Source organism: Lethenteron reissneri, chromosome 44 (genome assembly GCF_015708825.2).
Source record: "Lethenteron reissneri isolate LAM-NWPU_2019-01 chromosome 44, ASM1570882v1, whole genome shotgun sequence".
In the NCBI taxonomy this organism is placed as follows: Eukaryota; Metazoa; Chordata; class Hyperoartia; order Petromyzontiformes; family Petromyzontidae; genus Lethenteron; species Lethenteron reissneri.
Window position 1 is genome coordinate 11,949,660 of NC_083822.1, and position 13,165 is coordinate 11,962,824.

A 13,165-nucleotide genomic window follows, 5' to 3' on the forward strand; every position below is an offset into this window, starting at 1 on the left:
ATTGCGAGTGGCTTGCTCTAACGCCGAGCGACCCAGCTGGTACACGTAAGAATCAAGTAATGCATGCCAATTGCATATATGATGAATGTATTATAGCTTGAGGATAATGGAATTAACACGACATAACACGACACACTATATAGATGAGCCACAAGAGAGTACTTCTTGAATGTAATCGTGGCACTGAATCTTGATGGTTAATTGTTAAGTGGCCCACCAATACTGGCTGTAACTCATAATCTGGGCACATGGGCTACGGTGAAACAGGGCGACTCGTTAAACGGTGGGCATGAGCAGAAGGTGCAAACTTACCTCTTCCACAAAGTTGCTTTTCAGCCAAACGCATTTGAAATTCTTTTTGTTTTCAAAGTCCGTTATCTTCATCTTAAGCTGCAGACACACCGTCACAAAGTCGCAGTCTTTATTGTAACATCGGGTTAAGATTCAACGAGACAATGTTTCATCAAAGAACTAAACAAAAGCACAATACTGGTTGCAGTAAAATTATAGTGGATAGGCTCAAGTACTGGGAACATCTGTCACTTTGAAAAATTAATCAATACAAGACATGCACTACATCCTGAAATAATGTTCATATTGATTTTTATAATACTCACAATCTCTATTCGAAAAGGCTACTACATGAGAATTATTGCACCTCTAAAAGGATGTACAATAAAGGAGAGTCAGGATCTCGGGTTCAACGGGAATATAAATGCGGTTGCATCTCACGAGTGCTTAAAAACATATATAATGTGCAAATATAACGACAAGTTCGGAAAAATCAGGCATTTACATGGTAACATAATTCCCTCTAAATTTATAAACTTGCTATTCTCGAATCACATCTGGAACCCTGCACGACTGCGTCGAGAGAGAAAGTGATGAGATTAAGGGATTAGATTAAGTGATGTGATAAAGTGGTGAAATTAAGCGATGACGTGATGCAAAAAAGTGATGAGATCATCACCATCGTTACTGCATCCTCCTACTGTACATCATCATCAACATAATTGAAGGTAAGTTAATTTATAAACTATTATTTAATATTCTATGGTTCTTTCGGTAATGTCACGTGGATAGAAAAAATAATAACAATAAAAATAATATAATTATCACGACGTTTTGATCGCTATACAAACGGTCGTCATCCGGAACTGATGAATATGAATTCCTTGCAGTCACAAAAGTTAAGTCATTATAATTTAATACATTCATATTTACTTTATGTTTATTATAACGAATCTAAATGTTTTTGTGTCGTAATTTGCATTTATTTAATAGCATATTTACATATTTAAGGTAATTTTATAACATTATCCTGCAAAAAATGCTATTCACAAGCATCTCCGGAACGTATCTCGTGCAAATAACGAGGGCATACTGTATACATTATCCGGATTATAAGATACACACCCACAACTTTTGCTTTAAAATCAGAAGGTGTATGTATGGAGAACTCCTTTCGCACCGTACGTAGCCAACCATACTACTCGGAAGTGCCCCTTATAATCTGGAGAATACGGTAATTAACTTTGTTTTCATGCAAATCAGTAGCGTCACAACAGCCGGACTCTTTCACAGCTCATTTCGCAGCCATGGTGATGTAATGAGAACAGTGCTTACAAACTCTTCTATTCAGCAAGCGGAACGGAACATCCCTGACAAGTACTCTGCTGCCATGTCGTACGTACGTAGAGCTTATTTTGCACAACGTACGCAGCCAACCGTGCTTATCGGAAGTGCGGTTGAACGTTATCTAAATTGGGAGTCATAATCGTCACTCCCTCACGACTAAGTAAGCCAACACTGGCATTTCAGCCGACATGCATGTTCGAGGATGTGCTGTATATCTGCTTTAGCAGTATCTAATTAGCCAAACACCCCCAACCGTTCATGACATTTCTTAAAGTCATGCCCGATTTTAATGATGAAACCCATACTTTGCAGAGGCAATTACATGGAAATCACACGGCCTGAAACTATTGATTCAAAATTTTCCAACCAATTATTAATTTATATTCTGAGTGCACATGACCACGTGCTGCATAAAAAGACCCGTGCCTTTCACAGCACGCACTGCCAGTCCGTGTGAGACCATGCCCAGCCGATACTTCACTGCCAAGAGCCAACGCACTATGGGTGGCGTGCGTCCTCCGGTGGAAAATCACCAGGAATCCCGCTGTGTACGACAAAATTCCAGACCTCAAAGTGCTAGCATCAGCAATTGCCGTATAAGTTATAAAACCCCATGGGACTCAATGGTTTCTACATCTTTCAGGTCACACTACCTTCACCACTCTAGAGCCAAGGGCTTTTTCATTGGGCATGCTCTGAAAGATATGAGCTCATAAAAACCTAAAAAAATGTGAGTAGGTGGTACAGGGTGGTGGGATGTGTGTGCAGGGAACACGGGGGCTGGTCACAGATGGAGGCATCTGAATCACGCCCAGAGGCCGGAGGGCCTAAGGGGAAGGCCTAAGCCCAGATGGTGTTGGTGATGAGGTGGTGAGAGCGATCCCATGGAGGTTGTACGTCCCCCCCCCACTGTGCTACGGCTGTGGGATCTAAGCATAGAGGAAGTAACAGAAGGGCAGTTTTATATAAGGCCACCAGGGTGGCAAAATGTTAACTACCTCGCCTGGTATACAGGAGGTCGTGGGTTCGATCCCGACCCTAACGCCTGCTGCTGTATATTTGGAGTTTGCATGTTGTTCTTCCCGTGGTGGCCTGGATTTTTCTCCAGATTCTTCCGTTTGTCCCTCCGCATTTAAAATCAACATGCGTCTACAGTATTTGTCTGCGATAAGTTTACAGAAGATAAGCGATTTCGTTGAGCTATCATTTGTGATCGCCAGGTCACTTTTGAAAAAGAGCTACATAGCTCAGTGGGCCTTACCTGGTAAAATGAAAAATAAACTAAATAAATAAAATATGAAATATTGACATCACCTCTTGAGATCGACCGACGTTAAACTGAAGACGTGAAAAATAATAAGAACGTACATTCGGCTCAACAGTTTAATTGTTATGAAATTGAAAGCCAGGCCACGAATATGTGCGGAAGGCGGGGCCACTCGCTGCTGAAGGCCTGGGGCTGTTGTGGTGGAGTGCGGAGCGCACTGGCGTTTGCTGCCGAGCGACTGGGAAGCCTGTTCTACTCGCGTAACCCCCCTCCCCCCCCTCCCAATACCTGTTGATAATAGAGCTTCTTGGGTTGCCTGGGCTTGAAGTACTGCAGCAGGTCTCGCAGGGTGCCCTCGTAGGTGTGTCGCAGCGGGTTTCCAGGCCCATCCCTGTAGCTACAAAGAACAGATCTGATAAACAGCTTGCTGTCCACCCCCTCACGCCGCCCAAAGGGGCCCCGCGCACGCGACGACAACCGCGACAGTTGAGCGGAATTGCAGACAAACTGGCGAGGAGGCAATTATCCAGCAGCTAAGACAACTTCTACCGGCAACTTCTTTTAGACCTTCACCAACCACTGGACCAGAAACGAAGGCTGCGCTCATAACGACGCATTAGACAAGGCTGCACGATCTGTTGGCTGGTTTCTCAACGGTTTGGTTATTATAAAACGTCCGTCTCAAAATTGTGTGTGCAAGGATTTATTTAAAAGCCACCACTGCGACTAAGCATGAGGCAATTTACACTCGAAGTTACACCAATTAAAAAACAAGAATTTGCCAGTGTATTTCATGTGATGCTTTTTAAAAGTTTATATAATCGGTGTATAGCATCCAGGTAGATTTCTACACTGCAGGATTGTGAGGGATGGGGGGACACCAGTGGGTGGACCATGACTGATGATGATGAAAGATTTTATTTTACAACTTATAAGAATGCACATTTAAGGAATTCATGTCAATTTAGCACTCCTGCGTTTTGCACTACACAAACTGCTGGGCTGCTTAAACAGCTGGGACAAGTTTGCACTTCATGTTCATGTGTTAACCGGATTGGTGCAAATACAGTCTATTCTCCTATAACGCTCGTTTTCATAACACAAATTGGATGTAATGTATGAGGGAACGCATTTTTTTCTAACGTGGACGCGAATTGGATATAACGCGATTGAGTGCACGGAACTACGTCTTGCGAGTAGGAATAAGCGGTTGTATGGCTGCCTCGGCATCACACAAGGCAGGGGGATACTACTGGATGCTTATAGATGCTACCCAGCCTGCATACGCATCTCACGTGTCATCGCGGACTTTGCTTTACCCTATATTATCACGTAATTTTTACATAACGCGCTGTTCTTCAGGAACGCAACTACTTCCACGTTATAGGAGAGCAGAGTGTACAACGTGGGCTACACGCTGCATACTAATTGAGGTGGCGGGACATCCTGCAGCAGGCCGATACATAAACCAATGCACACTCTGGAGCAGTGGCTCTCAACCGGGGATTCGCGGACCCCTGGGGGTATGTGTCAATGACCCAGAGAGTACACATGAGGTGATTTATAAATGTGTGAAATTACATCATACATGAGTCACTGGTGAATAATCATGTATGAATCTGCCAATATAAAATAACTACGATAACATTTGAAGCCATAGGTAACCTATAATTATGTAAAAGGCTTTCTAAACTCACTGATCGTAAACAAGGTGGTTTCCAAGAGTAACTAAGCGATCACGAACAAATTATGTCATGCATGCAGAGTGTCAGTAGAATTTTTTTGTATTTGCTTGCAGTTACTCGCAGCGAGTTAGGCATACCTCACAAAATGGACAATTGGTTAAAATACTGATGTTCGTTATTCATACATTTATTTCTCAGAATCACGTTGGGTCAGGCAAGGGGAGGTACCTGGATGAAACAAAAATCAACAAGGGGTACATACAGTAGCCAAACAAAGTTGAGAATATAAGAGGTTTTTGGGTTAGATTGAGTAAAAATATAAGCCTCTATATAAGGAACGAAACAGGTGGACTTCTCCACAAATCTGGCTGTCGCCTGATGAAGCGAGTTGTAATTACTGGCGAAATGTCATACTCAGATTGAAAATGTTGTGGCTTGGCTCTCCAACACACCGGCGTGCTGTACTAGTGACGAATTGGTACGTTCTGTTTACGTGACAACCCTTACTAGTTGGCTGCGTCGGGTGGTGGCGGGTTTAACGACACATTTATATATTTAAGCGATCTAACCCAAAAAACCTCTATTATGGATACGCGTGTCGTTAAACCCACCACCACCCGACCACAGCCAATTAGTAAGCATAAACAAACGCATGCCATTTCGTTACTAGCTCAGCACATTCCGCTCGCCACTTCTCCGGGAGAACAGATTGAGGCCAGAGGGAGCGGACTGCAGCAAGACGAGGCTCGTCAGGTTGGTGGGTGGGGAGCGCAGCCTTCCCCGGCGTGCGCTGGTGAGCAACGGGCGCCACCCACTGACCGCACGTCGCCAATACCACAGCACGTACCCTTGCGATTTGAAGAACTGGAGCAGCATGGGGTCGGTGTTGAGCCTCTGCGCTACCGTCTTTGCCACCTGAAGAACAATAGACACACAAGGTGTGGCAGGTGTCTTGCGCGTGATACGTATGTACGCATGTACGTATGTACGTACGTTGAACAACGTTTCGCACCGCACGTACGTCGGTCAACGGTGCTAATCGGTGTTACACGGGTGTCTGTCACACATGTTACACGGGTGTCTCTGTCACACATGTTACATGGGTGTCTCTGTCACGAGTGATACACGGGTGTCTCTGTCACGAATGAGTCACGGGTGTCTCTGTCACGAATGAGTCACGGGTGTCGGTCACGCATGATGAACAGGCGTCTCTGTCACACATGACAAACAGGTGTCTCGGGTGTCTCACAGATGTGCACAGAAGAGACCCAGAGCAGAGGGCGCGCACATGAGTGCAAGGCCTTTTTAAACACCACAGGAGTAAATAAACACAATTAACCGTAGCCTGGCCTCTTGGTCATGAAGAGTTCAATGGAAACCCGTTATCCTATTTCAAGGATTGTCCCCAGGCTCTGTCTGTGACCGTTGTAAACATTATTTCTCTGAGGTGTTCCTAATTTTATGTTTGATGTTAACTACCTGGCCTGGTACACAGGAGGTCGTGGGTTCGATCCGGACCCTGACGCTTGCTGTATATTTGGAGTTTGCGTGTTCTCCTCGTGCTCGTGTACGATTTTTCTCTGGGTCCTTCGGTTTTTTCCCTTACCCCATTTAGGCAACATACATTTAGAGTATTTGGCTGCTGTACATTTTTATACAAGCCACTTTGTTGAGCTATCGTTTGTGGCAATGTCACTTCTGAAAAAGAGCTATATATAATAGCACAGTGGACTTTAGCTGGTAAAATAAAAAGTTACTTCGTAGATTAGAATGGCAAAAAGCAGCTCTGGGTATCCAAATGCCAATGGGCCCATCATAACAAATCTCCATTAAAATAGATATTCCACTCAGTTGCCTCTATAATGGTCTACACTGTGAGACTGCCCCCCCCCTATTTGATATTTAACATGAGGCACACGAACCTCAAAGGTGGAATCCTACCAGAGATGACTTATGGGACGTAGGTACTAAGAGGGCGAGAAATACTGTCACGGGCTACGTCACAGGCACGGCAACGTTACCTGGAAGTAGGTCATCCTGTTTGAGAGTGTGACGACAAAGCCGGGGTCGTTGGGGATGGTCTTGTCGCAAAAGGTGACGTCCACACGGTGGTACAGGTCGTGGAAGTAGTCCCTGGCGGTTGGGAGCTCGCTCGTGTTGTCAGGATCGTCCCTGTGTCATTGGTGGCACAGGACACAACGTGCTCTCAGTAAGCACGCTTGTTCAATGGACAGCCCTTGTTCTCCTTCACACGAATTCTGCGGAGGCACCCTTGCGAATATTCAGACAATGACCCTCGTTTGTGATTCATTGAAGGTTCATTCTACAACTTCACATCAAAGACAAAGATCCCCCGTGTAGCCTTAACAGACTGTTGGGGCAAGTGCTGTTAGCGAGCACCAATGAAGGCCTGGTACGGCATACTCGGGGTTGATGGCTGGCACCACGCCTGGCCGCCTTTGTCTCCCTAGTGGCGATGTTTACACACCATACCAGGTACTCATTTGAGGCCGAGTCGACCTAGGGGAGGCCCAGGACCGGTTCAGATAATCGTCACTGGTGTTGGCCGTGAGCTGGAATCGAACTCGGGTGGCCGGGTTCGTAGTGCAGCACGCTAACCGCTACACCACCGCTCCCCACTTCATAACAGGCATTGGCACACACCCATGCCCAAGCCATGCCTGATACAAATTTGAATAAAAACTACACTTTCTCAACGTAACGAAAATATAACACACTTTACAAATGTAAGCGTTTATCACAAGATGAAGCCATCATATTTCACATTTCTACATAAATAACACATGGTTTAGTTCAGCCCAGTGATCAGCTGAATCATTGGCAGCTTCCACAGATGTCTGAGGATGTTTATTTTGCTGGCACTTAAAGTAATGTGGCTTTGGCCTTCACATTTTGCCTTGGCCTGCACACATTTTCAAATTATAAGGATCTCCATTGGCTCAAGAAGGGGACGTTTGCTCGAGTGGTGTAAGATGATTGGTATGTCTCTCGACTGCCAAGCATCTTACACATGGGGCGCTGGTGGCGATGCTGTAGGTCTGTAATCCAGCACTGCTGAGGCTAGGGTTGGTGGGTCACACAGGTTTGTGAAACTCCCTACCCAAGTGCATATCATTGTCTCCATCTCCTGGCTAGTCATGGTATGGCAGTATAGAAAATGTGCTACTTTCCACCTGTACAGTAAAACCTTTGATTGCAAGTATAATTCGTTTCGGAAACGTGTTTGTAATCCAAAGCACTCGTATATCAGTTGTGATTACGTGACGCTCGGCAGACAAAGCGTATACACGTACTACTCGTATTGCAAGACCTCGCTCGTTTATCAAATTAATATTTATTTAAAAAATTTGCTTGTCTTGCAAAACACTCGCAGACCAAGTTACTCGCAATCCAAGGTTTTACTGTATTTCACCTGTACGGGGGATCGAATGTTACCCCCCCCTGGGTACTCCAGTGTCCACCTGCACGTATAAACACTCATGAATGGAGCTGGACAAATATCCACAATATAGGACCACAGCGCTGAGGCATTTATTGGTGCTGGTTCTGACTGCACTCCCGCTTGTCTGCGGTTTCCCGCGTCCCTCGCTGGAAAATACAAAGTTAATTTATCATTTGATATAGCTAACTGCTAAGGGATCGGTGTACCTTACATTGGAATGCACTTCAATAGTAAGACAAACTCATGGGCTGGAACAGGACATGAAGCAAAGCAGGCTCTGATAATAATTTATACACTGCTGCTGTGTATAACGCTTGAAAACACATGATTATTAAACTCGGTTGAACCCTAACACATACTTTTCAGGACAGATTGAGAGCTGGATCTCTGCGTCTCATGAAAACTAGACTTTGCCTGAGAACACTCATGGAGTTTTTAAATAGACATATTAATAAACACTTCACACATTTACTCCCGACTTTGAAAGATCTGAAGTCCTGTCGAAAGTGGAATGTCAGCGGGGTTTTGTGATTTTAGTCAAATGCAATGCGGCACTAACTTCTGAAACACGATGATGTCTCCATCCATGAGCTCGTCCAGTGCCTTGTCGAGGCAAAAGTCGATCTCTTGAATTCGCTCAGTGAGATTTGGTTTAACTTCCTGTGGAAAGAAAGGAAAGTGGTTCAGAGTCATTACGCGCCACACTTAAAATTCCAACCCGTAACCACAACCAACTAGAGAAACACAAGCCAAAGGATCAACAGTAAGAGTAGAACGCAGAACCAGGGATGACGTTTACTACGACTCAAGATTGTCAACGCATATCAAGTAAATTGATTTAAATTTTGACTTTAAACTTTCGTGACTGCAGGAATTGATATACTATGGTTCTTTCGGTAAAGTCACGTAAAGAGAAAACATTATAACAATAAAATAATAATAAAATCGAAACGTCGTGATATTTTTGTATTTTTTTTATTCACTTTATTTTTATTATTTTATTCTTATTTTTTCTATCTACGCGACTTTACAGAAAGAACCATAGAATATAAATTAATTTAATTTCAGTTGTGTAACAAGCACAATGAATAAAAGAAAACTCGCATTTGTCAATCAACATGTGTCCTTAAAAGGAACTTTGGAACAGGCAACATTTTGGAAAATGGCTCTTCTGCAATGGCACATAAAACTCACTTGTGTGCCATCAAGGGTCGTTGCCCAAAAGGTCACAAACTATGTCATTTTTCCTTTTAAAAAGGGAACCCCCCCCGCCCCCAGTGGCAACTCTCCCCTGTGCAGCTCGACTGTGGCCTGCAAGTGGGCATTGGCCTGCCAGTAGGGGGGAGGGGGGGGGGCAATGATCACTGTATGTAATCCACATTGAGCAATGTCATGTTTATAAAGGACATTTAACATGCAGTCGTGAGAGTTGGAATCGAACCCACGATCTCCTGTATATCAGGCGAGGTCGTTAACATCTCGCCAACACGGGACCCCACTACAGAGCATGGATTTTGACAGAACACGTGGTGGGCATAAAGTTTTCATTGCGAGACTGCCACTGATCTGGCAGTGAAAGGCTACGTGTGCACGTGGAGACTGCAAACACGCTCAAATTAAATTTAGATATAAATGAAATGAGATAGTCAGAGTATACACAGGGCTAGAATAACACACGAGTAAGTGACACTATTAAGGCATGACTTGGACAGAGCATGCCCTTCAAGTTATTATACACCTATGAACACCGAGCTCGATTATGATTTAACAAAGTACAGGCAGTCTGCATTTTAACATAGACAACTACTACGGATTTGCTGCTACTGTATTCTCCTTCGACACACACACTGCAGTCGAGTGGCAATGCTGCGACAAAACAAATGGCAGAGGTGGCACTGACCTCATAGAGGATAAGGTTCGTTCCCTGTGGGAAGCCTGCTCTCTCACACATCACTGGCAGCAGATCTCCTGGCAGGGCAATTGGGGAGGGGGCGGGAGCACACGACAAAGTCGGCGTTAAACACATTTTTGAAACCACAATAAAATTGACAATTCCATGACTGCAAATACAATCTTCTGGATAACGTTATTTGTAATTTCCACAATCAGAAAGTTGCGAGTTTTCATTCTGGAGGTTGTGACTCAGCCCAGCATCCCTTCGGGGTAGATAAAATTAGTTCCACTTTGTGGGGAAGTCTAAAAACTCAACTATTTTTTATTTTACCAGGTAAGGCCCACTGAGCTATATAGGTCTTTTTCAGAAGTGACCTGGCCACAAATTATAGCTCAACAAAGTGGCGTATCACGTGGAAATGTATGACAGCAGGCAAAAACTCTAAAAGCAGGTTGATTCTTAATGGAGGCAAAAACCAGAGGACCCGGAGAAAAATCCACAAGGCCGCGGGGAGAGAGACATGCTAAGCTCTATATACAATAGGCATTAGGGTCGCGATCGAACCCATAACTCCTGTATACCAGGCGAGGTAGTTTACATCTCGCCACCGTGGCACCCGGAGTTGTCCTATAGAAACACTCGCTCCCACCATATGAATGTCAAATTTCCTCCACCTGCTCAGGGCTGCAAACAGGTGATGAGTGCACGGCCTTCATGCTCATTGGGGTAGGAAATTACTTTTGACTATCGTTTGGTCAAAGCTACGGTACACTGCAGAAATAAATGTGGGGGATGGAGGACTTACTGATTTTACACGTGATGGGCGTGTAGATGTGCCCGCAGTAGTTAAGGGTCTTCGTCTTGGGGTCGTACATCTTCAGAAACAGCATGACGTCCCCTGAAACGTGATTTCGCACTTTTTACATTGCGGGTTTTTTTAGAGGCTGGTGTGTGGGCGCCGAGGGAGCCGGCAGGGAGTCATTAACTGGCGTAACTCACGATCTTTGTCGAAGGGGGGCAGGGCGCCGCCCGAAGCCACCGTCTCTGCATCCACCGTCTCCAGGAAGATCGTCCACGGGTTCTCGTTCTCGCTCAGCTCGATCATCTGGGTGGCACAAAAACAACGCGCCGCCAGTCAGCACCATCGGCATCGCCGTACGCTGCGAGCACCAAGGGAGAAAAGTTGGGGGGGGGGGGCAGAGGGGGGTAACGGCAAAGGCCGTAAATGCTTCAATGGGAAGGGCAAGCAGTGTGGCAGCCACAGTGGTTCTCAAATCTTTGTTTGGCTACTGTACACTACAGTATTTATATTTTGTTTCAACTGAGTGACCCCCCCTGCCCCTTGCCTGACCCCAGCATGGTTCTGAGAAATAAATGTATGAATAATAAACATCAATACTTAAACCAATTGTCCCATTTTGTGAGGTATCCCTAACTCGCTAACTGCAAGCGAATATAAAAAAAAATCAACGGACGCTCGGCACGTGTGTACTTTTGGAAACCCATCGTTTACGATCAACGAGTTGAGAAAGGTATTTTATGTTGTTCGAGGTTACCATATGGATTTACATTTAACGGTAGCCATTTTATCTTGGCAGATTCATACGTGATTATTCACCAATGACTCTCATGTATGACATAGTTTCAAACATTTATAAATCAGTTCGCATACCCCCTCGGACATTGACCGTGAACTATAACAATTTTTTATGACATTGACCGTATGTACAATTAAATCATGAGTTCCCAAGATACGACACAATTCGACGTACGAACGGGTCTCAGGGATGTAACCCGCTTGTAAGTCGAGGACTGCCTGTACACCTAAAACTGCCCATACAATGTGAAGGATAATGAGATGCTTACAGCATCAAACCAATAAAAGCGCTCACAAATTAGCTATTTTAACCGGAAGATGAAAAGTCAAATCAACTACAAAGTGGCCTCAACCTTTCGATATTAAAGATTTCCATTTCTGTGCACGCTTTCATGATGACAGCACTCAAAACTCACTCTCCCCCCCCCCCTACATCCTTGCCGTTGAGGGTTGAAAAAAAACGGGCGAACTGCAGCAGGGGCGGCCTGATTAGGAGCGTGCGAGAGCGACTTACGTGGCGGCCGTTCTCCGTCTCGTAGTCCTGCATGGCGGGCCGCCGGGTGCCATTGCGCCGCGCCTGCATGGGCCACAGCCTCATCTGCTCCGTCGAATATCCCTGCAGGCATAGAGAGAGCCACGCACGCGTGAGCAGAGACAACACAGAACCCCCGTGCAGCTTTAACCGCCTGTTGAGGAAAGCGCTGTTAACAAAGCAGAACCTATGGTCCACAACAGTTTTTTTTGGGTTAGTTTGTGTGAATATAAGTGTCGTTAAACCCGCTACCACCCAATACAACCAATTAGTGAGGTTTGTCACCTGAACAGAACATGGCAATTCTTCTCTCCAAATTTAGAAACATGCGTTTAACAGTATTTAGCTGCTGTAACTTTCCACACGATAAGCCACTTCGATGAGCTATAATTTGTGGCCAGATCGCTTCTGAAAGAGCTACATAACTGACGTGGTGGACACCACGTGACACGGATAATCAGGAAATAAAAACAAGCCCTCTGATTGGTACTTAACGGGCCTGAAAGGCGATTGGCTAAAGGCAGGGAATTGAAGGGATTGGAGGAGAAATACAACATGGAAAGGGTGGGAAACGGAGGATGATTGAACAGGGTGGACGGTTGGAATCTATTACAAAAAGTGGATGGCGATCGGCTGAAGGGAAGGCGGGATGGTCAAGGAACCTTTGGTAAAAGGGCTTGAGGGATATAAAGAGTTCGGAAAGTGAGGGAGTTTGGAACGCTGGGAGTGAAGTGAATCCTCGATGACTGTCTCATGCTGAAAGTAAAAAAACGTATCTTATTGAAGACTACTGTGTTGGGTGTCACTACAAATGTATCATTTGATTTGGATGATAAACGCAAGCTTCGTGTATGTGGTGTCTAAACGCTTGGTGGGTATCACAAGATGTGGAAATATTTTGCGCAGCTTAACATTATTTATTCAATCAACGGTATAAATGTTTTCTTACATTCACATACTTCAAATCCTGCACGTAGGCGATTTCCGATTGATGAAAACTACAAGCAAATTGTACTGTTAAGCCATTTAAACCAATAGCACAATACAGGAGACGTAACAATACAAACACAAAATGCTTCCTTCCTGATT

The 13,165-nt window shown here is 44.8% G+C and overlaps 1 protein-coding gene across 6 annotated transcripts in view; it reads right to left on the minus strand.

Moving 5' to 3' along the window:
• The window catches only part of USP7 (ubiquitin specific peptidase 7), an 85,497-nt gene that overhangs the window by 20,743 nt on the left and 51,589 nt on the right, over window positions 1–13,165 (minus strand). For 2 of the 6 annotated variants that reach the window (XM_061570039.1, XM_061570037.1), the window contains 9 exons: window positions 12,059–12,160; window positions 10,947–11,052; window positions 10,753–10,845; window positions 9,954–10,021; window positions 8,613–8,713; window positions 6,612–6,762; window positions 5,438–5,505; window positions 3,194–3,302; window positions 313–390 (listed from right to left, as the gene is read on the minus strand). In XM_061570039.1, coding sequence (XP_061426023.1) covers window positions 313–390; window positions 3,194–3,302; window positions 5,438–5,505; window positions 6,612–6,762; window positions 8,613–8,713; window positions 9,954–10,021; window positions 10,753–10,845; window positions 10,947–11,052; window positions 12,059–12,160 — 876 coding nt within the window. Of the gene's footprint in view, window positions 1–312; window positions 391–3,193; window positions 3,303–5,437; window positions 5,506–6,611; window positions 6,763–8,612; window positions 8,714–9,953; window positions 10,022–10,752; window positions 10,864–10,946; window positions 11,053–12,058; window positions 12,161–13,165 lie in introns of all 6 variants that reach the window. The other 4 variants (XM_061570038.1, XM_061570035.1, XM_061570040.1 and 1 more) reach the window with 3 other exon arrangements.